General features: G+C 43.6%; 1 protein-coding gene across 3 annotated transcripts; it reads right to left on the bottom strand.

The window, feature by feature from the left end:
* Positions 1-18,768, bottom strand: LOC127628616 (E3 ubiquitin-protein ligase TRIM39-like). 3 transcript variants are annotated; one of them, XM_052105392.1, is made up of 6 exons: positions 18,008-18,706; positions 6,308-6,403; positions 5,969-6,199; positions 5,826-5,848; positions 5,633-5,751; positions 1-5,545 (listed from the first exon to the last, which is right to left on the bottom strand). In XM_052105392.1, the coding sequence occupies exons 1-6, from the start codon at positions 18,407-18,409 to the stop codon at positions 4,968-4,970; spliced, it is 1,449 nt and encodes a 482-aa protein (XP_051961352.1). In that variant the 5' UTR covers positions 18,410-18,706; the 3' UTR covers positions 1-4,967. The 3 variants fall into 3 exon arrangements, with proteins under 3 accessions (XP_051961352.1, XP_051961351.1, XP_051961353.1); XM_052105391.1 differs by lacking the exon at positions 18,008-18,706 and adding an exon at positions 6,592-7,160; XM_052105393.1 differs by lacking the exons at positions 1-5,545; positions 5,633-5,751; positions 5,826-5,848; positions 5,969-6,199; positions 6,308-6,403 and adding exons at positions 14,636-16,958; positions 17,046-17,164; positions 17,240-17,262; positions 17,383-17,613; positions 17,724-17,819 and having other exon boundaries at positions 18,008-18,768.
* Positions 18,769-20,403: the final 1,635 nt, after the last annotated feature.

Here is a 20,403-nt window from a genome sequence, read left to right as displayed (position 1 = left end):
TACTTTTTATTTTGCAAACACAAATGATACTTATTGCTCATAATATCTGTCATATAATGATCAATAACAACCCGAGATCACATTATTAAGATGTACAGTAAATCATTGATCTCCCATATGAATTCACATCTTAGCCAGCATCATTAAAAAGCATTAAAACGTCAGAATAAATGAATTAACAGGTGATTCTACAAAGACACATTTGATTAGTCTGACTTCTACAGAAACGTCATGGTTACTGTCGTAATCTCTGTTCCCCGAGGGAGGGAACGAGATGTTGTCTTGTATGAAGTGACACAAGGGGTCTTCCTTGGACGCTGAATCGTACATCTGAACCTGAGAAAAGGCCATGTCAAGAATTTGCATGCCCCACCCGGACATACGGGAATAAAGGGAAGCGGGGCAGCGAATGCCAGTCAGGATTTTGCACGGAGGAGCCGAAAATGAAGCACGGCCTTTTACAGCGCTAGGTCTAGTGCTGTGGCAGGAGGGACACAATGTCTCGTTCCCTCCCTCAGGGAACGGAGGTTACGACAGTAACCATGACGTTCCCCTTCTGTCACTCACTCGACGTTGTGTCGATTGAAGTGACACAAGGGGTCCATAGAAAAGCGGCACACACTGACCGTGTTACGTGACTGTTGAAACAGGTGCACAACAGGCTATTGCGTGCTAGAGGCGCCTGTGCTGGCCCTCCCCAACGCCCCCAACTCCTTTTTTTATTTTTTGCATACAAACCTTAGGGTTCCCGCACCCCTGAGGGGGGAAAATGGTGTTACATGCCTAGCATGGGAGCAAGCCTAGCAGCCGCGGCTTCTCTCTCACTATGTCTCTCACATAGGACGCAGATTTAGAGACTGAGGAAGAGGCCTAAGGGGGCGTCTTCAGAACTCGTCAGCGCTGGCGTGCCGGGGCTGTAGGCGAGGCTGGAGGCAAGGTAGCTGTCCGGTCCGCAAATTTCCTATTCTTTCAGGAGGGAAAGACCCTGCGGAGGCCACGCCCTGCCCAGTTGGTAGGTCCAGCCTAATGAGGGGGGACTCTACAAGCACGGCGGCCGGGGCAGCGGGACTCCCTGGGGGAAATGCGGGTCCGCTGACAAGGGGGACCGTACCGTGCAAAATACATCACAGGGAGTTAGCCTGGAGAGGGAACTATGCCCGTGGAGCCCGACCCCAGTACAGAGCATTGAAACTCGTAGTGGGTCTGGCCGCGAATTGCTCCGCTGAATTTGCGGGCCAGAGGACTAGGGAGGAGAAACATCCAGGCAGCGACGCTCAGTGGCTAAACTGGGACAGAAGGCGCACTGGATCAACTTGGTGAAGGGCGCAAGGTGCAAGCGGAAAAACCCGGTCGGTTGTGCCACATTACGAGTTCTACCGGCTCGGACCTGACAAAACACGGGACGAGGCCGACTCTACCCTCAGATTGTAAAACCTGGCAAAGGTATTGGGTGTTGCCCAGCCGCTGCTCTGCAGATGTCTGCTAGGGAGGTGCCATGGATCAGTGCCCATGAGGATGCCACACTTCTAGTAGAGTGTGCTCTAACCCGCAAGGGGGCGGGCATGACCTGGGTGTGATTCACCTGGGTGTGAATAGCATCAACGACCCAGTGGGCTAACCTCTGTTTGGAGATGCTGTTCCCTTTCCACCGTCCGCCAAAGCAGACAAAGAGCTGCTCAGAACATCTAAAGCTCTGCGTGCGGTCCAAATAGGTACACAAAGCACGCACCGGACACAGCAACGAAAGGGCTGGGTTTGTCTCCTCCCAAAGCAGCGCTTGCAGGTTTACGACCTGGTCCCTGAAAAGGGTTGTAGGAACCTTGGCCACGTAGCCCGGTTGGGGTCTCAGGATAACGTGAGAAAGCGCCAGACCGAACTCCAGGCAGGTGTCGCTGACAGAGAACGCTTGCAGGTCTCCAACCCTCTTGATGGAGGCTAACGCGATCAGGAGGGCCTATCGTATCTACGACAGCAGGTGGAAAGAAGGTCCTTCCTCAGGGGAATTTTCCAGGGAGGGGCTGTCGTGAGGAGAGTGAGATCCGAGAACCAGGTGCGGGTGGGCCAGTAGGGGGCCACCAGGATGACCTGTTCCTCGTCCTCCCTGATCTTGCACAGCACCGATGCAAGAAGGCTCACTGGGGGATATGCATACTTGCGCAGAAAGCAGAGGTCTGTCCAAGGGTTGAAAGTCTGACGGCAGGAAGGGGTGAATGTCACACGGTGTGTGCCGTCCCGCCATACTCATCTCGGGACTCGAGTCTGTAGCCAGTGCTGTAGAGGTCCCATATGCATTAACCCGAGGATGCCATATGCACCAGGAGCCTCTGGAATTGTTTTAGAGGAACCGCTGTGCCGGGCTCGAAGCGAGGGATAGGCCGAAGGGGAGGACCTTGTACTGATACGCCTGGCCGTCAAACGCGAACCGTAAGAAAGGTCGGTGTTGTGGCAGAATAGAGACGTGGAAGTATGCGTCCTTTAAGTCTACCACCGCGAACTAATCTAGCTGTCGAACGCAGGTGAGAATCTGTTTCTGCGTGAGCATTTTGAACAGGACTCTGTACAAAGCCCGGTTGAGAACTTGCAGAACTAAACTGGCTTGTTGGCCACGCACAAGAGTGGAGCGAATACTGCTGAAACGAGGCGGGAGCCGGGCGAACTGAATCGCGTAGCCGAGTCGGATGGTCCTGGCCAACCAACGCGACGGATTGGGAAGTGAGAGCCACGCATCCAAACTCCGTGCGAGGGGCACTAACTGGAAGATAATTTTTGACATACCGGGCGGGGCTTCGCGGCGGGGGGAGCAGGTAATAATGCGTCGGGAGGCAAAAGAGCGCTCGAGTGCTGAGAAGACTCAAAGCACTTGCCTTGCTCCACGCACCCAGCAGGGGACAGGTTAGAGACTGAGGAAGAGGTCCAAAGGAGGCGCCTTCGGAACTCATCAGCGCTGGCCTGCCGGGGATGAGCAGTCGCGGGGCCGGAGGCGAGGGAGCTGCATCTGGGGAACCGTGACTGTAGAGTTTTAGGGCCGGGGTGTCGTGAGAATGGCCCACACCGGCTGGATGACCCAGGGAGTGGGGAAATCACTCTTTTATTGAACATGTGGATACCGCAACCCGGAGAGGGTGCGGCAAATGAAAATAAGGAAAACAAGGATTCTCCTCCCAGCCTTCCACCAGGGGACAGTGTGGTCTTGGTACCATCTTCAGAACAAACATCCGACTGCCTGGGTTGCCCCTCTCAGGAGCGCTTTGGAGATTTTCTGGTCCGGGAAGGGGTCCTGGAGACGGGGGTGCACGCTGGTTGGGCGGCGCCATGGCATGATGTGTGAAATCGCTTCCATCTGCTTCTTCACCACTGAGAACTGCTGGGCGAAGTCAAGCTGGGAGACGGGGGCGTTGAGAAACTTAGCCTTGTCAACGTCGCGCATCTCGACATTGTTCAGCCAAAGGTGGCGCTCCTGGACCATGAGGGTGGCCATTGCCCACCTGAGTGCCTGCACTGTGACCTTCGTGGCTCTGAGAGCAAGGTCGGTGGCAGAGCGCAGATCCTGCAGCACATCGTGATCGGGACTACCAAGGTGCAGATCTTTAAGTGCCTTGGCTTGATGGACCTGCAGGAGAGCCATGGCATGCAGGGCGGAGGCGGCCTGTCCGGAGGCACTGTAGGCTTTGGAGGTCAGTGATGACATCATCCTACAGTCTCTAGAGGGGAGTACCGGGCGGTCCCGCCAAGTGGCAGTGTTCTCTGGGCACAGATGGATTGCAACCACCCTATCCACCTGGGGGACTCCTGTGTACCCGTGGGCCGCTCTGCCATCCAGGGTAGTGAGAGCGGACGAGCGAGGGGGTCGGTTACGGGCAGTGAAATGTGCCCTCCACGACCGTGTCAGCTCGTCATGCACTTCCGGGAAGAATAGTACCGGGGGGGGGGCGTGGCTGTGAGCCGTGCCGAGGTACCGGTCGTCATGCCGCGAAGGCTGTGGGGAGGACGGGGGTTCCAGTCCAGCCTCGCACTCACAGCGGCCCAGGAAAGCATTACGGACATCTGCGCGTCGGCCTCAGACTGAGCGAGCAGACCCGAAGGTGGAAACCCAGATGAGTCATTAGCATCAGATGCCGTTGTGACACTCTCCGATGCAGCGGCAATGTCGTCATCCAATTTCGGGGCTGCCGGGGGCGGGTGGTTCGTGGGGATTTACCCGGCGAAACTGAGCCCATTGTTATCCCCAAGTTGCCTTCATCGCTAGCCGAGTCGTCCTCAATCCTGTGGAAAGAAGGAATGATGCGGGGGCGGCTAAAGTGGCTTTCTCTCGTGAGCCGCGACCGCAATGTTGCCATGGCTATGTTCTCGCACTGAGAACATGAACCATTCATAAAACGCTGCCTGCGTGTGCTCGCAGCCCAGGCACACGAGGCAGCTTTTATGACCGTCAGAAGTTGAGAGAAATCAACCCCATCCAGGAACTACACAGAGGCGGAAAGGCATCTTGAAAAAGACACGTTCTGAAAAGGACGTTCAACGCCGCTGTGTGTTGCTCTTTTGGAAAAACTAGTGGAAAACTCAGACTCTTTTAGAGGAACTACAACTCTTTTAGGAGGAGACACTCTTTTAAACAGAAAGAAAGCGCTGTTGAAGTGCCCAGGGGTGTGAACTGCACAGCATGCAGAGAGAGAGACACCTGCTGGAAATGCGCCGTGCGGATCCAACAGCAATGCTTCTCGCTAGTAGAGGTGAGTGGAACAGGAGTGAATCTCAGCTGCTTGCTGCACAACCATTCGGCTACGAAGAAAAATTGTGACTGGCATTCTCTGCCCCGCTTCCCTTTATGTCCGGGGCGGGGCAAGCAAATTCTGTCTGCCTACTTGACATTGCCCTTTTCTCAGGTTCAGAGGTACAATTCGGCATCCAAGGAAGACCCCTTGTGTCACTTCATTCGACACAACGTCGAGTGATTGACAGAAGGGGAACTAAACTTTTGTAGATACAAGTTTTATCTTTAATTTCATTCTTAAGTCATTTTTTTCAGAGGAGTTCACTGGTAAGATCAACAGAGGAGAAATGTCACAGCCAACACCGAACAATGGAAATATTCTCTCAGTAAACGTGTGTGTGAAAGTGTGTATGTGTGTGTTAGTGAGAGGATCAGAGAATGACAGTTTTCCTCTGTCACAGTCCAGCTGAACTCTGATTCTCTGGAGTTTCTCTTTCACCAAGACGTCAAATTCTTGATCAGGTGAAATTAATGGAACATATTCACCATCATAAAACCCCACACACCAGAATCCACTCCTGGAGAATATGTCATTCTTCCTCTGAGCAGATTCTATCATCACACCCAAAAACCAGCATGTACAGTCTCCAACCTGAACATCCCAACAGTGAATCCCTGAATTAAAACCCTCTGAACCCAAAACACACTCATACATATCAAATCTCTCAGTATTATCAGGAAGCAGCTGTTTCTCTTCACTGAGTCTCACACTGATCAGATCATCAGACACGACGAGATTACAGTCAGCAGTGTTGGGGTCCAAAGTCACTGGAGCTGAAGAGAGAGGACAGATACACACTCAAACACACATCAAATAACACAAATGATCATTATGAATTCATTGTTGTATTCTCAACTCACTGTATTGAACGTTTTCCTGCATCTTCTGTATCACAGTGAACTTCAGGTTGCTCAGATGTTTTGGGACATTGATCAGAACTCCTGAAATGTTCTCTGGATCTGCTGGTGTACACTGGGTTCTGAAAAACATTCAGGAGTCAGTCGTGTTGATTTGGGTTCAGAACCAGAGAGAAACAGGAAACACAATACAAACCTTTCCATTGTGCTCTTCAAGTTCTGTAAAAAGAAAGAAACACAGATTATTCATCCAAACTGAATTTGCTTTTAATGTTTGAAACTGACATTTGTCTCCAGTATAATGAATATTGAAGTTGTATAAATGTTCATAGTTTCCACCTGTAGGAATGAAAGGTCTTCAGCTGTCATCTGCTCCTCTATGACTCTGATTGTGTGTGAAAGAGATGAAATCTGTCTGCTCATCTTCTCAATCTTCTCCTTCATCATCTGACTCTTCTGCTCCTCTTCCTCTCTCACTGCTGTTATTCTGGCGGCCTCTTCATCATGTAGAAACTGGTGAAGTTTCTCAAACTGCTCACTAATCTTCCTCTCTGTGTGTCGAGCCTGAAACTGAAACAAACGACATTTCAGAGAAAGATCTGATGGTCAAACTGTATATCAATATACACTTCCAAAAATGTGGTTTCACACTCTTTAATTACACAGTTTAATTCAAACCTTAATATGTTCTGCAGTTTGATCCAAATTCTGTTTAAACTCCTCAAATATTCTCAGTTTCTCCTGTAAGGGTTTTAGTGCAGTTTTGAGTTTCTCCTGAAAGAAATGGACATGTTAATATAAAGAGTTCTTACTTTAAAGCCCTGTTCTGCTTTTAGATCATTATGAGTTTGACCAGAATAATCTTCATTTACTGTCTGTAATTATTTGTTCATATATGCAATCATAAAGTATGCTGCAAGTTGTGCTGTTTCAATAAATATTTTGAATATAATTGATCTGACCTTATTATCGATGACAGCTTCATCTACAGGACAGAAATTGTGATTTGTGTGTGTTCTGGAATCTCGACACACCAAACACACCGGCTGTTGATCATCGAGACAGAAGAGTTTGAGTTTCTCTTCATGAAGACTGCAGACTGCTTCACATCCTGATGAAGATCTTTGACTTCTCTCCTGTAAGAAAGTCTCACACAGTTTCTTCAAAACCTGATTTAATGTAGGATGATCCTTTGATGATCTTCTTCTGCAAACTGGACATTCTTTCGATCCTTTACTTTCCCAAAACTTCCGAATACACTCTTCACACACACTGTGACTACAGGACAGGACAACAAGATTTTTAAAAACATCACAGCACACAGGACAAGAGAAATCCTCCTCAGAAAAACATTTAGACGCCATTTTTGAAATTACAAATAAAAATCTTCAAAGTTTCACTTTCTCCAGTTGTTGGTCTGAACTCTTATTATTCTGTTTCAAATCAAAAAGCTTCACATCCAAAAACATGCATCAGAATGATCAATAATCTTCTCCAGAATATTCTGTGTTTTCACTCGACTGAGAGACAGGTGAACTAGAAATGCTGATAAACAGGTGTGTCAGTCTCAGTTTTAACCTTTGACAGTGGGCGGAGTTTGCTTATACACAAGAACACCCAAATACTGTATGAATTGTTTTGTTGACCTGGAGAGAGGCTTTACTTCACTGCTTCAATGAAATAAAAATAAGATATATAATCTGTGGTGTGAATTGCAAAATTATGTACATTCTATAAACACAGATGGACAGCTTCAATACTGACCTTGAGATCAATTACAGTATAATGAATCAAATCAAACACTGGCACATTAAGTCAGTGTTTGTAACAGGCAAATGAAGACAGAAGAATAGAAAGTTCAATCACAGCAGTTGATCTGGATGAACCAGATGAACGAGTTATATTCCTCTCACTCCTAAACTGTCTTTCCATTACAAGAATGAGTCACAAGACTGAGCAAAAGCACCTCTGAATGTCTGTGAAGTTCATCATGTGTCTCTCTTATCTGCTCACACATTGATTGAAACAAACATGAATCATTTATTTGAATGATGAGCACTAATAGTAATAGTAATGTAAATTTATTGTTTGCTGTTGTTTTATATAAAGATCCAGCTTATTAAAAGCTCCAGTTCTCACAGTATTCTTAATAAAATCACTAATGATCTGTCTTTACTCAAAGTCCTCCCATTAAAGGGATAGTTCCTCCAAAATGAAAATACTGTAATAATGTTCTGACCCTCATAATGTTCCAAACCCATATGACTTTCTTTGTACCATGAAACAAAAAAAGGAGATATCAACAAAATGTGCCAAAATTGATTATACAGTTGGGGTTTATGGCTAATCTGCTGATTGGTCAGTTTAAATGTATTTATATAGAATATGTAAACTATGTGCATTGCCCTCCACTAATATTGGCACCCTTTGTAAATACTGTATGAGCAAAGAAGGCTGTACATTGTGTTATTGTTTATCCTTCGTTGATCTTTCATTTAAAATGTTCACTAAAATCTAACCTTTAATTGAAGTAAAATAATTGAAAGGGGAAATCTCATAATTAAATATTTTTCTCCAAAACACATATGACAATTATTTCCACATTCCTATAAATTACTTATGAGTAAAATATATATGAAGTATATTTCTATTCATATTTTACAATTTTCAAACACCTGGGTGACAAGGAACATGAAATTGTTCAGCCATGACTTCCTGTTTCACAGGGGTATAAATATGAGGTAACAGACATGCCAAATTCATCCATCACAATGGGTAAGAGCAAAGAATATAATTCTGAAATGTGAAAATGCCCATTTCTACCATCTAGGCAATAATTAAGAAGTTCCATTCAACTGGAAATGTCACGAATCGGCCTGGAAGAGGACGTGTGTCTATATTGTCTCCATGCAGGGTGAGGAAGATGGTTTAAGTGGCCTTAGAATGTCCAAGGATCACAGCTGGAGAATTGCAGAAATGAGTTGAGTCTTAGTGTCAGAAAGTCTCCAAAACTTACAATCAGACGTCACCTACATCATAACAGGTTGTTTGGGAGAGTTTCAAGAAAAAAGCCTCTGCTCTCATATGACAACAAACTCAAACGTCTTCAGTTTGCCAGACACTACTGGAACATCAAATGGGACTGGGTTTGTAGTCAGATGAAACAAAAATAGAGCTTTTTGGCAACAAGCACCAGAGATGGGTTTGACACACACAGAGAAGTTACCATATGGAAAGTACCTCATGCCCACTGTTAAATATGGTGGTGGACCTTTACATTGTGGGGCTGTTTTTATCAGAGGTCTTGGACATCTTGTTTGGATACATGGCATCATGGACTCTATCATATACCAACAGATACTAAATCAAAACCTGACTCTATCATAAAGCTAAAAATGGGCCGTGGTTGGATCTTCCAACAGGACAATGATCCAAAACACACATCAAAATCCACACTAAAATGGTTCACTGACCAAAAAATCAAGGTTCTGCCATGGCCATCCCAGTCCTCTGACCTGAACCCCATAGAAAACCTGTGGGGTGAACTGAAGAGGCGAGTCCACCAGCATGAACCTCTGAATTTGAAGGATCTGGAGAGATTCTGTATGGAGGAATGCTCCCCATGCCACATGCACCCACCGCTGACTCAGGCCAGTGCAACATCCAGTCTTCCTCTGCCATCACTATAATGAGAGACAGGTGTTAGGGATAATTATGAATCAGTGACGAGCCTTACCACTCTCTTTCTCCTGCAGACCAACCACGCTCCCCATGCCACAATCTGCATTTAAAGTTCACAGACAGGTGCCATTTATGAGTGGCACCAATGTTCCCTCTGATTTTTGTTCCTTCTACATATATATATATATATAAATAAAAAAATCTGATAATTAAAATGCATTAGATTCTTGTGGCAGAATAGTTAATCATCAATAAGACAATACAAAAAGCGGCTTTAAAATACAATGTATTGTTTACTACCATATTATTTATCACAAGTCATTCATTGGCATATAGTTCACAGTAATCCATTTCACAAATCAATTTGTCAATCATTTGGAGATTTATGAGGGCTTGTTTAAGGACCTGTCAATGAGCACCTGCGTCAGACATGCTTGTGTCGCATCTCAGGTGCGTCGCATCATAAACATACATTTTTAGGTCACTGAGTCAAGTTAAATATAGTTTAATACTTAGAACACATCTTGAGAGCTCTTAGATCACATTTGCACTCCATAATTGTTTCTTCACTGTATAAACTGTGTGTTGCTCAAACAGCTGAAGTTTCACTTACTGCTTTCTGGAGTAAACAGGTGGTACTACAAACTTACAAGCCAACTTTTCTCAGGAATCTTCCTTATTACATTCCGGGGGCATTGCGATCAATGGTGTTTTTTAACGCGTTATTTTTAGTCAAATTAATCGCACTGAATTAACGCGTTAAATCGACAGTCATAATAAATATATAAATATATATATAGGCTATACAACAGTTATTTCCAGTCCTCGAGTCTGATTGGATAAGAGATGTTCCATGAGCACTGATGGTGTGACACTATCAGCACTCGGATGCTTCACTGTGTGTGTATCACTCCGCTTGTGTTCATGCTGTTCTAAACTAACATGTAAGAGTAGTGGTGCATATGTGTTAAGATTTACTGTATAAGTGTCTCTTACATGCATTTTTTATTAAATTTTTTAACATTACATATGTTAGCCAGCAGGTTGTGGCAAAAGATCATTTTTGTGTGTAACATGAGAAGTTAGTGACATGAAGTGAACCCGTCAGTCATTGTTTACGTACAATAGCGCTCCATGGTCGCTCGTATAACTACAAGGGGTGTGTAAAGTATCGAATTACAAATACTCACGGTGCTATAATTAACTACTTTTTTCCAAATAATTGTACATTTATAAGTAGTTTAAAATGGTATACTTTTACTTTGAATTAAGCACATTTTAAATGCTGTAACTGTACTTTTACTGCGCTATTTTCACACCGTCTGTGTTCGCTATTCCCTATCCTGAATTTATTTTTATCTATCAACGTGATTGGCTAGGAGAGTCTCGTGACTCCTGTCAAATCAAATCACACGTAACAAATTTTAACGGCAGCTGCAGATTTGGCGGCATCTGTTATGGATGTGGAGAATGACTCACAGTTCAACAGCTGAACATCACGGCCACACTTAAAAGAGATTTTCGCTGTGAAAAAGGCCAATTGCTTGACAGTGTCATGTGAGTTTATTTGAAGACACATATTGAGGTAAATTTCATATTTCGGCTTACTAAATTCCGTGTCTATAACATAGCCTGTAATTTAACTATCTATCACTGAGATTATTGGGCTGCTCTGAGAGATTATTATCTAGATGTTTATCAGAAAAAAAGAGAAATGTCCTCGATAAAACTTTTGAGTAGTGTTCTATATTTAGCCTATATGAAATATAAAAGATTTACTTTTTATTTCCTGACGTCTGTTGCTGCGCACAGTTTGATTGACAGTCGGTTAATGCTTGTACGCGCATGCGTGTGTGCTCCGAGATCGCGAATGCGGTTACGCGCCTAAATGATCAAATACACTTTATAATTCCCCAATGCCCGACTTGATGAGGTATTAATGTAAACGCAGTCGTTTATGTCTAAAGTGAACTTTAAACAGTGGGACAAAAAGTCAGACTTGAAGTGTACATGTGCGTGAATTGAGCAGTGTCTAATAGGCTATATATCACATAAAGGATATTAATCAAGCAACAAGGAAACGATATAAACACTCACTACTTTTGGCTGAATTACTTGAGGAGCTTTAAAAGTATTAATGAATTAGAATTAAACATTGATATTTTTTAATAATATATTTTTAAATATTGTTAGTTTTTAATAATTCCGACCCCAGATGTAGAGATGTAAATTACCAGAAAAGTAGACATGGTATATGTGAAAATAATTTATAATTATGATTAGCCATTATAAAGATCAACATTTGTACAGCAATACTTCAGCAGAATATTCCACCAGTCACAAATTTCAGAACATTGTGCATCATGAATAAGAATGAGAACACAACTATTTCTGGGCTTAAAAGATAAAATAACTAAATCAATGTGGAATATTGTATCTCAAAAGGAGGAAAATGTGGCCCCCCATGTGCTACTTAAAGAAATAATTCACACAAAAATGAAAATTCTCTCATCATATACTCACTCTCATGCCACTCCAGATTTTTATGCCTTTCTTTCTGCAGAGCACAAATGAAGATTTTTAGTAGAATATTTCAGCTCTGTAGGTCCATAAAATGCAAGTGAATGGTGACCAGAACTTTGAAGCTCTTAAAAGCACAATAAAGAAGCATAGATTTAATACATACAACTCCAGTGGTTTAATCCATTACTTAAGAATTGGTATTGAAACAAGCAATGCGTGAAAACAAAAAAAGATGCTAACGTAAGCATTTAAGCTCACTCAAAGGGAAGAAAAAGAAACCACTAATGAAGTAGACTGAAGCAGTTAACGTACAGGACGAATATAACACTTGACATATAATAGTTATCTTGTTTATATTGTACCTAATTATTTTGTTGCGAAAAACAAGCATATCCACGTGCTCTTAAGTCATAGCAAAATCTTTCTCGGGTGCCATGTTTGTTGTTTACAGAAGCGTTGCGGGATTACGTTGCTACGGTGCCCCCGGCATTGTAATTTTTACAAACATCATGGTAGTTTTTGTTGTTCTGCCTTTAATTAAAATAAAATAATCATTGTATTTCAGTAATGAGAATCTCCATTGAAAATAATGGGACATACAAAACAAAAAATAACACACACACACACACACACACACACACACTCACTCTCACTCATTCTCTGTTCATGTTCTCCGGGTGTTACATTGATGGCATTACTCACATGTGTTTATTTAAATCCCTTTCTTTCCAGTTTCAAACATGCAGCTGAATGAAATTAAAACATTTTCAACCATGAATAAAACTCTTTGAAAAGTGTGATTTAATTATTTGTATTCTAACAGCAGAAATGGCAAGAGAAGGAATTAATAGATGGTTACAAAATGAATGAAAAAAAAAAGTCTTTGCGAGCAGCCAAAAGGTGGGGGGCTCTACGCCGGAAAACAGACGGGGTGTGCACTCTTGAGACACGTCAGGGCAAGATGCACTGGGTGGCCTCCATCTGTTGTCTCACTGCCGAGAACTGCTGGGCGAAGTCCTCACCAGTGTCGCCGAAGAGGCCGACCTGGGAGATGGGTGCATTCATGAACCATGCTTTTTCTGCTTCCCTCACCTCAACAAAGTTCAGCCACAGGTGGCGCTCCTGGGCCACAAGTGTGGACATCATCTGCCCGAGTGCGCACGCTGTGACCTTAGTCACATAGAGGGCAAGGGCGGTTGCCGAGCGCAGCTCTTGTAGCACACCAGGATCAGAACTACCCTCATGCAGCTTTATCAGCATTTTGGCCTGATGGAGCGTGCAGGGCAGAGGCGTCGTGACCAGTGGCACTGCAAGCTTTCGTCATCAGTTTGCCTTATCCACATGGGGTATCGTGGTATACCTCTCAGCGGCCACCCGTGAGAGTAGTGAAAGCGGATGAGCCGAAGGATCATGTCCAGGCAGTAAATGGTGCCCTCCATGACCGCATCTCGTTGTGCACTTCCGGGAAGGAGGGGACTGGAGTGGGCGTGGTCACGGGCGGCACGCCGAACCCGGATACCAGTCGTCAAGCCTCGAGAGTTTGAGGGTGGGCATAAGGATCCACCCTAGCCCCACACTCGCGGTGGCCTGGGCAAGCAAGGTGGTCAGCTCCGCGTTCGCCTCAGACTGGGCTGCCACACCCGAAGGTGGCAGTCCGGTCGAGTCCTCGGCATCTGACGTCACCAGAACACTCTCCGATGACGCAATCAACATCTCATCCATCTCGCAAGTCCAGAGAGAGACGTTAGGCTGGCATTGAAGTGAGCCATCAATCGCATCCCAGAACTGGGTGTAGGCAAACATGCGTACTGGAGAGAGAGTGGTCCGTTGGGAATTACCCGACAGAACCAAACCCGCTGAAGCCCCCAAATCGATTTCAGCATCAACCAGGATGACCTCGTACCCATAGGTAGGACCGCAATATTGCCAAGGTGATGTTCTCACATCGAGAACATGAACCATCCACAAAGGTTTTCTCAATGTGATCCGTGCCCAGACACGCGAGGCAGCGATTGTGGCCGTCTACAGCGGAGAGGTAAAGATCGCACCCAGAAACGACACAGCGACGGAAGGTCATCTTGAAAAAGACATGCAACTTCACCGTGTCCACGATGAAAAAAAAGAAAAGTTGTTTTTTTTAGAGGGGAAATAGCTCTTAAAGCACTGTCGAAGCGCCCAGGGGTGTAATCTGCAGCAAAAGTTTAGACTGGAGAGAAACCGCTGGTAGTGCGCCTTATATCCAACAGGCAGGCTCGAAGAGCTTTCAGTGAAGGTGAATGGAACTGCAGTGGTATTCAGCTCGCTGACATATGACGCTTGGCTCCGAAGAAAAAAATCTGATTAAATCCGCTGCCCAGGGCTCCTTTATATCCGTATGCAGAGGAGTGGCATGCAAATTTATATCGGCAATTCGCCTAATTCTCATTGGCCTTTTCTCAAAGATCTCAAGGTGTCTCGGGATCTAGAGCGACTCCTAGTGTCACTTCATCGACACAACGTCAAGTGAGTGACAGAAGGGGAACAAACTTATTCTGACTTTGTGTGCTTTAGAGACTAATTTAAGACGGAATTATTTGAGTCTTTTTTTTTGTGAAGTTCTCTGGTAAGATCAATTGAGAAGAAATGGCACGACCAACACTGAACAATGGAAATAATCTCTTAGTAAACATGTGTGTGTGTTAGTTATCTGTCACAGTCCAGCTCAACTTTATATTTTACTTTAGTGTATCAGTATTAAGATATATACTTAAAGTGTTTGGAGTTAAAACAATAATGAGTACACATTTTTTATAGTACTTTTTATTTTGCAAACACAATTTAAACTTCTTAAAAACTCTTGAAAAGCTTCCATGACTTGATGATTATATGTTTTATAAAACAGTCTTTAAAACACCAGTGTGTAAGTGAATTTATAACTGATAATAGAGGGGAAAAGAATGTCTAAATATACATCTTTCAATAAGTTAGCATTTGTATTATGATTATTTTGAGAACTTCATTTTTCATAATATCTGTCATATAATGATAAATAACAACCCGAGATCACATTATTAAGATGTACAGTAAATCACTGATCTCCCATATGAATTTACATCTTAGCCAGCATCATTAAAAAGCATTAAGACATGTCAGAATGAATGAATTAACAGGTGATGCTACAAAGAAACATTTGAGTAGCCTGTCTTCTACAGAAACTCAACTTTTGTAGATACAAGTTTTTATTCTGGGACAGTGCCTAAGGAGTGGCAGAACAGGTGGTTCCCCTCTTCAAAAAGGGGGATCAGAGAGTGTGTGCCAACTACAGGGGTATCACACTTCTCAGCCTCCCAGGTAAAGATTACTCCAAGGTGCTGAAGAGGAGGGTTCGGCCGATTGTCGAACCTCGGATTGAAGAGGAACAATGCGGGTTCTGTCCTGGCCGTGGATTGACGGACCAGATCTTTACTCTCGCAAGGATCCTGGAGGGGGCCTGGGAGTATGCCCATCCGATCTACATGTGTTTTGTGGATATGGAGAAGGCGTATGACCAGGTCCCCCGGGAGATACAGTGGGAGGTGCTGCGGGGTGGGGAGGTCACTTTTTAGGGCAATCCAATCCCTGTACGTCCAAAGAGAGAGCTGTGTCTGGGTCCTCGGCACAAAGTCAAGTTCGTTCCATGTGGGGTTGGTCTCCACCAGGACTGTGCTTTGTCACCAATCCTGTTTGTGATATTCACGGACAGGATATCGAGGTGTAGTCAGGGTGGGGAAGGTGTGCGGTTCGGTGGGCTGGGGATCTCATCGCTGCTTTTTCAGATGATGTGGTCTTCATGTCATCATTGGTTCATGACCTTCAGCTCTCACTGGATCACTTGGCAGTGTGAAATGTCTGGGATGAGGATTAGAACCTTTAAATCTGAAGCCATGGTTCTCAGAAGGAAAACGATGGAGTGCGTACTCCCGGTAGGGAAGGAGGTATTGCCCCAAGTGAAGGAGTTCAAGTACCTCAGGGTCTTGTTCACGAGTGAGGGGACAATGGAGCGGGAGGTTGGCTGGAGAATCAGGGCAGCAGGGGCGGTATTGCACTCGCTCTATTCGTTGTCAGCCGGAAGGCAAAGCTCACGATCTACCGGTCAATTACCCTACCCTCATCTATGGTCATGAAGGCTGGATCATGACCGAAAGAACTAGGTTGCGAGTACAAGTGGCCGAAATGGGTTTCCTCACATGGGTGGCGGGCTTCTCCCTTAGAGATAGGGTGAGGAGCTCAGTCATCCGAGAGGAGCTCGGAGTAGAGCCGCTGCTCCTTTGTGTCTAAAGGAGCCAGTTGAGGTGGTTTGGACATATGGTAAGGATGCCCCCTGGGCGCCTCCCTAGGGAGGTGTTTCAGGCACGTCCAGCTGGGAGGAGGCCTCGGGGAAGACCCAGGACTAGGTGGAGAGATTACATCTCCACACTGGCTTGGGAATGCCTCGGGGTCCCGCAGTCAGAGCTGGTTAATGTGACTCGGGATAGGGAATTTTGGGGCCCCCTGCTGGAGCCGCTGCCCCCGCGACCCGATTTCGGATAAGCAGTTGAAGATGGATGGAAGTTTTATCTGTAATTTAATTCTTAAGTCTTTTTTTCAGAGGAGTTCACTGGTAAGATCAACAGAGGAGAAATTTTACAGTAAACACAGAATAATGGAAATATTCTCTCAGTAAACCTGTGTGTGAATGTGTGTATGTGTGTGTTAGTGAGAGGATCAGAGAATGACAGTTTTCCTCTGTCACAGTCCAGCTGAACTCTGATTCTCTGGAGTTTCTCTTTCACTGAGACACGAGTTCCTTGATCAGGTGAAATGAATGCAACATATTTACCATCATAAAACCTCACACACCAGAGTCCACTCCTGGACAATATGTTCTTCTTCCTCTGAGCAGATTCTGTCATCACACCCAAAAACCAGCTTGTACAGTCTCCAACCTGAACATCCCAACAGTGAATCCCTGAATTAAAACCCTCTGAACCCAAAACAGACGGATACATATAAAATCTTTCAGTATTATCAGGAAGCAGCTGTTCCTCTTCACTGAATCTCACACTGATCAGATCATCAGACACAACGAGATTACAGTCAGCAGTGTTTGGGTCCAAAGTCACTGGAGCTGAAGAGAGAGGACAGATACACACTCAAACACACATCAAATAACACAAATGATCATTATGAATTCATTGTTGTATTCTCAACTCACTGTATTGAACATTTTCCTGCATCTTCTGTATCACAGTGAACTTCAGGTTGCTCAGATGTTTTGGGACATTGATCAGAACTCCTGAAATGTTCTCTGGATCTGCTGGTGTACACTGGGTTCTGAAAAACATTCAGGAGTCAGTCATGTTGATTTGGGTTCAGAACCGAGAGAGAAACAGGAAACACAATACAAACCTTTCCATTGTGCTCTTCAAGTTCTGTAAAAAGAAACAAACACAGATTATTCATCCAAACTGAATTTGCTTTTAATGTTTGAAACTGACATTTGTCTCCAGTATAATGAATATTGAAGTTGTATAAATGTTCATTGTTTCCACCTGTAGGAATGAAAGATCTTCAGCTGTCATCTGCTCCTCTATGACTCTGATTGTGTGTGAAAGAGATGAAATCTGTCTGCTCATCTTCTCAATCTTCTCCTTCATCATCTGACTCTTCTGCTCCTCTTCCTCTCTCAGTGCTGTTATTCTGGCGGCCTCTTCATCATCTAGAAACTGGTGAAGTTTCACAAACTCCTCATTAATCTTCCTCTCTGTGTGTCGAGCCTGAAACTGAAGCAAAAGACATTTCAGAGAAAGATCTGATGGTCAAACTGTATATCAATATACACTTCCAAAAATGGGATGTTTCACACTCTTTAATTACACAGTTTAATTCAAACCTTAATATGTTCTGCAGTTTGATCCAAATTCTGTTTAAACTCCTCAAATATTCTCAGTTTCTCCTGTAAGGGTTTTAGTGCAGGTTTGAGTTTCTCCTGAAAGAAATGGACATTTTAATATAAAGAGTTCTTACTTTCCAGCCCTGTTCTGCTTTTAGATCATTATGAGTTTGACCAGAATAATCTTCATTTACTGTCTGTAATTATTTGTTCATATATGCAATCATAAAATATGCTGCAAGTTGTGCTGTTTCAATAAATGTTTTGAATATAATTGATCTGACCTTATTATCGATGACAGCTTCATCTACAGGACAGAATTTGTGATTTGTGTGTGTTCTGGAATCTCGACACACCAAACACACCGGCTGTTGATCATCGAGACAGAAGAGTTTGAGTTTCTCTTCATGAAGACTGCAGACTGCTTCACATCCTGATGAAGATCTTTGACTTCTCTCCTGTAAGAAAGTCTCACACAGGTTCTTCAAAGACAGATTTAATGGAGGATGATCTAATGTTGATCTACTTCTGCAAACTGGACATTCTTTCGATCCTTTACTTTCCCAAAACGTCTGAATACACTCTTCACACACACTGTGACTACAGGACAAGACAACAGGATTTTTAAAAACATCACAGCACACAGGACAAGAGAAATCCTCCTCAGAAAAAGATGTAGACGCCATTTTCTGAGCCACACGTCAAAATCCTTCAAAGTTTCACTTTCAGTTTACTAATCACGTTTTAACACTCAGTATTCTGTTTTTAAATCAAAGAGTTTCACATTCACAGCAGAGCATTTCAATAATGTGCATCCCAAATATTACTGTCCTAATCCTGATCAAATTATTCCGTGTTCTTCAGTCGAATGAGCTTCAGGTCAGACGTGATCTAAAACTGTAGATCAACAGGTGTGTCAGTCTCAGATTTCTTCCTGGTTAACTATGAAAGTGGGAGGGGTTTCCTTATTCACAACAATACCTGATGATTCTACACAAGAAGAAAGAGGCTTTACTTCACAGCTGCATTTATGGGACAGAATTTGTGGTTTGGTGTAAATAATATAGAATAGATTAGAATAGATTACATATACATTTTACATTTTGATTAGAGTTGTGTAATGAGTGTTACTATGATTATTATTATGGGGTTTATTATTATATTGGTAACACTTTAAAATATGGTTACATTTGTTAACATTAATTAACAAGAACTAACAGTCAACAATATGTTTAAAGCATTTATTAATCTTTAAAATACTTTCATATCTTTCTTGACTTGTCTACTGCTTTCAACACAGTGAACCACCAGATTCTCCTGTCCACACTTTCTGACCTGGGCATCACAGGAATTGCACTTGGATGGTTTGACTCATACATCACAGGCAAATCTTTTAAGGTAACCTGGAGAGGAGAGACTGGTTTTAAGAGCAAGCCAGATGCCAATGACGAGAGAAAGACACGGCCACTCTGTGTGTGTTTATGTTGCTGTGTTTTCAGTTTGATGTTCGGTTTGATTAGTTTTATTGTTTGTTACTCTGGTTCCCGGATCCTCCTTTTACGAACTGAACATCCATCTTCCTCTTGATCAAATTCTAGAGGTTTTCAATGGGGTTCAGTTCTGGAGATTGGGCTGGCCATGACAGGGTCTTGATCTGGTGCTCTTCCATCCACACCTTGATTGACCTGTCTGTGTGGCATGGAGCATTGTCCTACTGGAAAAACCAATCCTCAGAGTTGGGGAACATTGTCAAGTTTTCTTCCAGGATATCCTTGCACGTGGCTTGATTCATGCATCCTAAGCAAAGACGAATCTGCCCGATTCCAGCCTTGTTAAAGCACCCCTAGATCATCATCAATCCTCCACCAAATTTCACAGTGGGTGCGAGACACTGTGGCTTGAAGGCCTCTCCAGGTCTCCGTCTAACCATAAGATGACCAGAGAACATGATTTTGTTCTTGTTCAACATAATTTGAAGTTTAATTAAATATATCTCTCTATAAGTCTAACTTTAGAAATCTTGTGAGTCAAAGAACGTAAATATTCAACATGATCTGAATTATGAAAATTAACACATTTAAGGCTCTGTTCGACCATTTCCCCACCCAACTACTCAGATCTAGCAAAATTAGAGAACGAGCACAGAATGTAATACAAATATAATATAATTTTAAATATGTGTATTTAAGTACAGTATTTGTGTATTAAAGTTAATCTATATATGAAGGCGTGACAAGTCTCTAGTTGTCTTCAGGAAGGTGGAAGCGGGAGCTGTTTAAACAATCCAACGTAAGGCTTTATTCAAAAACCTTTCAGTGACACATAAAATAATGCTTTTCAGCAGGACAAATGCACACAAACACGATCATAGCTTTGTGCATCTTTCTTCCCTAGTGGTCTGGTCTGCCCTTTTAACACCCTCCAGATCTCACTGCAACACAAAACAGCTGTTAGAGGTGATTTCCCACAGGTGTCAATCCTTACCACTCTTCCTGTCCTGGCCTTGCTCTCCACAGATGTCACTCGACCACAGAAGGTTTATATATTGTTTATTGATGCTCTGCCCATTCCTAAAAAAGCATCAGACTTGCTAATGTAAATCATAATGCCAGCTGTTCAACTGTTTAATGTTGCTAAAAACTCTGTATGATGCTATTTAATCTTCCCTGGCAGTCTGAAC

This window comes from Xyrauchen texanus, chromosome 35 (genome assembly GCF_025860055.1).
Source record: "Xyrauchen texanus isolate HMW12.3.18 chromosome 35, RBS_HiC_50CHRs, whole genome shotgun sequence".
Lineage (NCBI taxonomy): Eukaryota > Metazoa > Chordata > Actinopteri > Cypriniformes > Catostomidae > Xyrauchen > Xyrauchen texanus.
The sequence above is the reverse complement of the archived record's forward strand: the minus strand, read 5'-3'. Positions and strand labels throughout refer to the sequence as shown.

Bases quoted from the DNA above. Each gene is read 5' to 3' on its own strand.
- LOC127628616 (XM_052105392.1), bottom strand. From the start codon at position 18,409: ATGGCGTCTACATCTTTTTCTGAGGAGGATTTCTCTTGTCCTGTGTGC. The intron at 5,752-5,825 runs GTTTGTATTGTG...AATGTTTTTCAG, and splicing joins TTGAAGAGCACAATGGAAAG to AACCCAGTGTACACCAGCAG. The intron at 5,546-5,632 runs GTGAGTTGAGAA...CTCTCTCTTCAG, and splicing joins GCAGGAAAACGTTCAATACA to CTCCAGTGACTTTGGACCCC.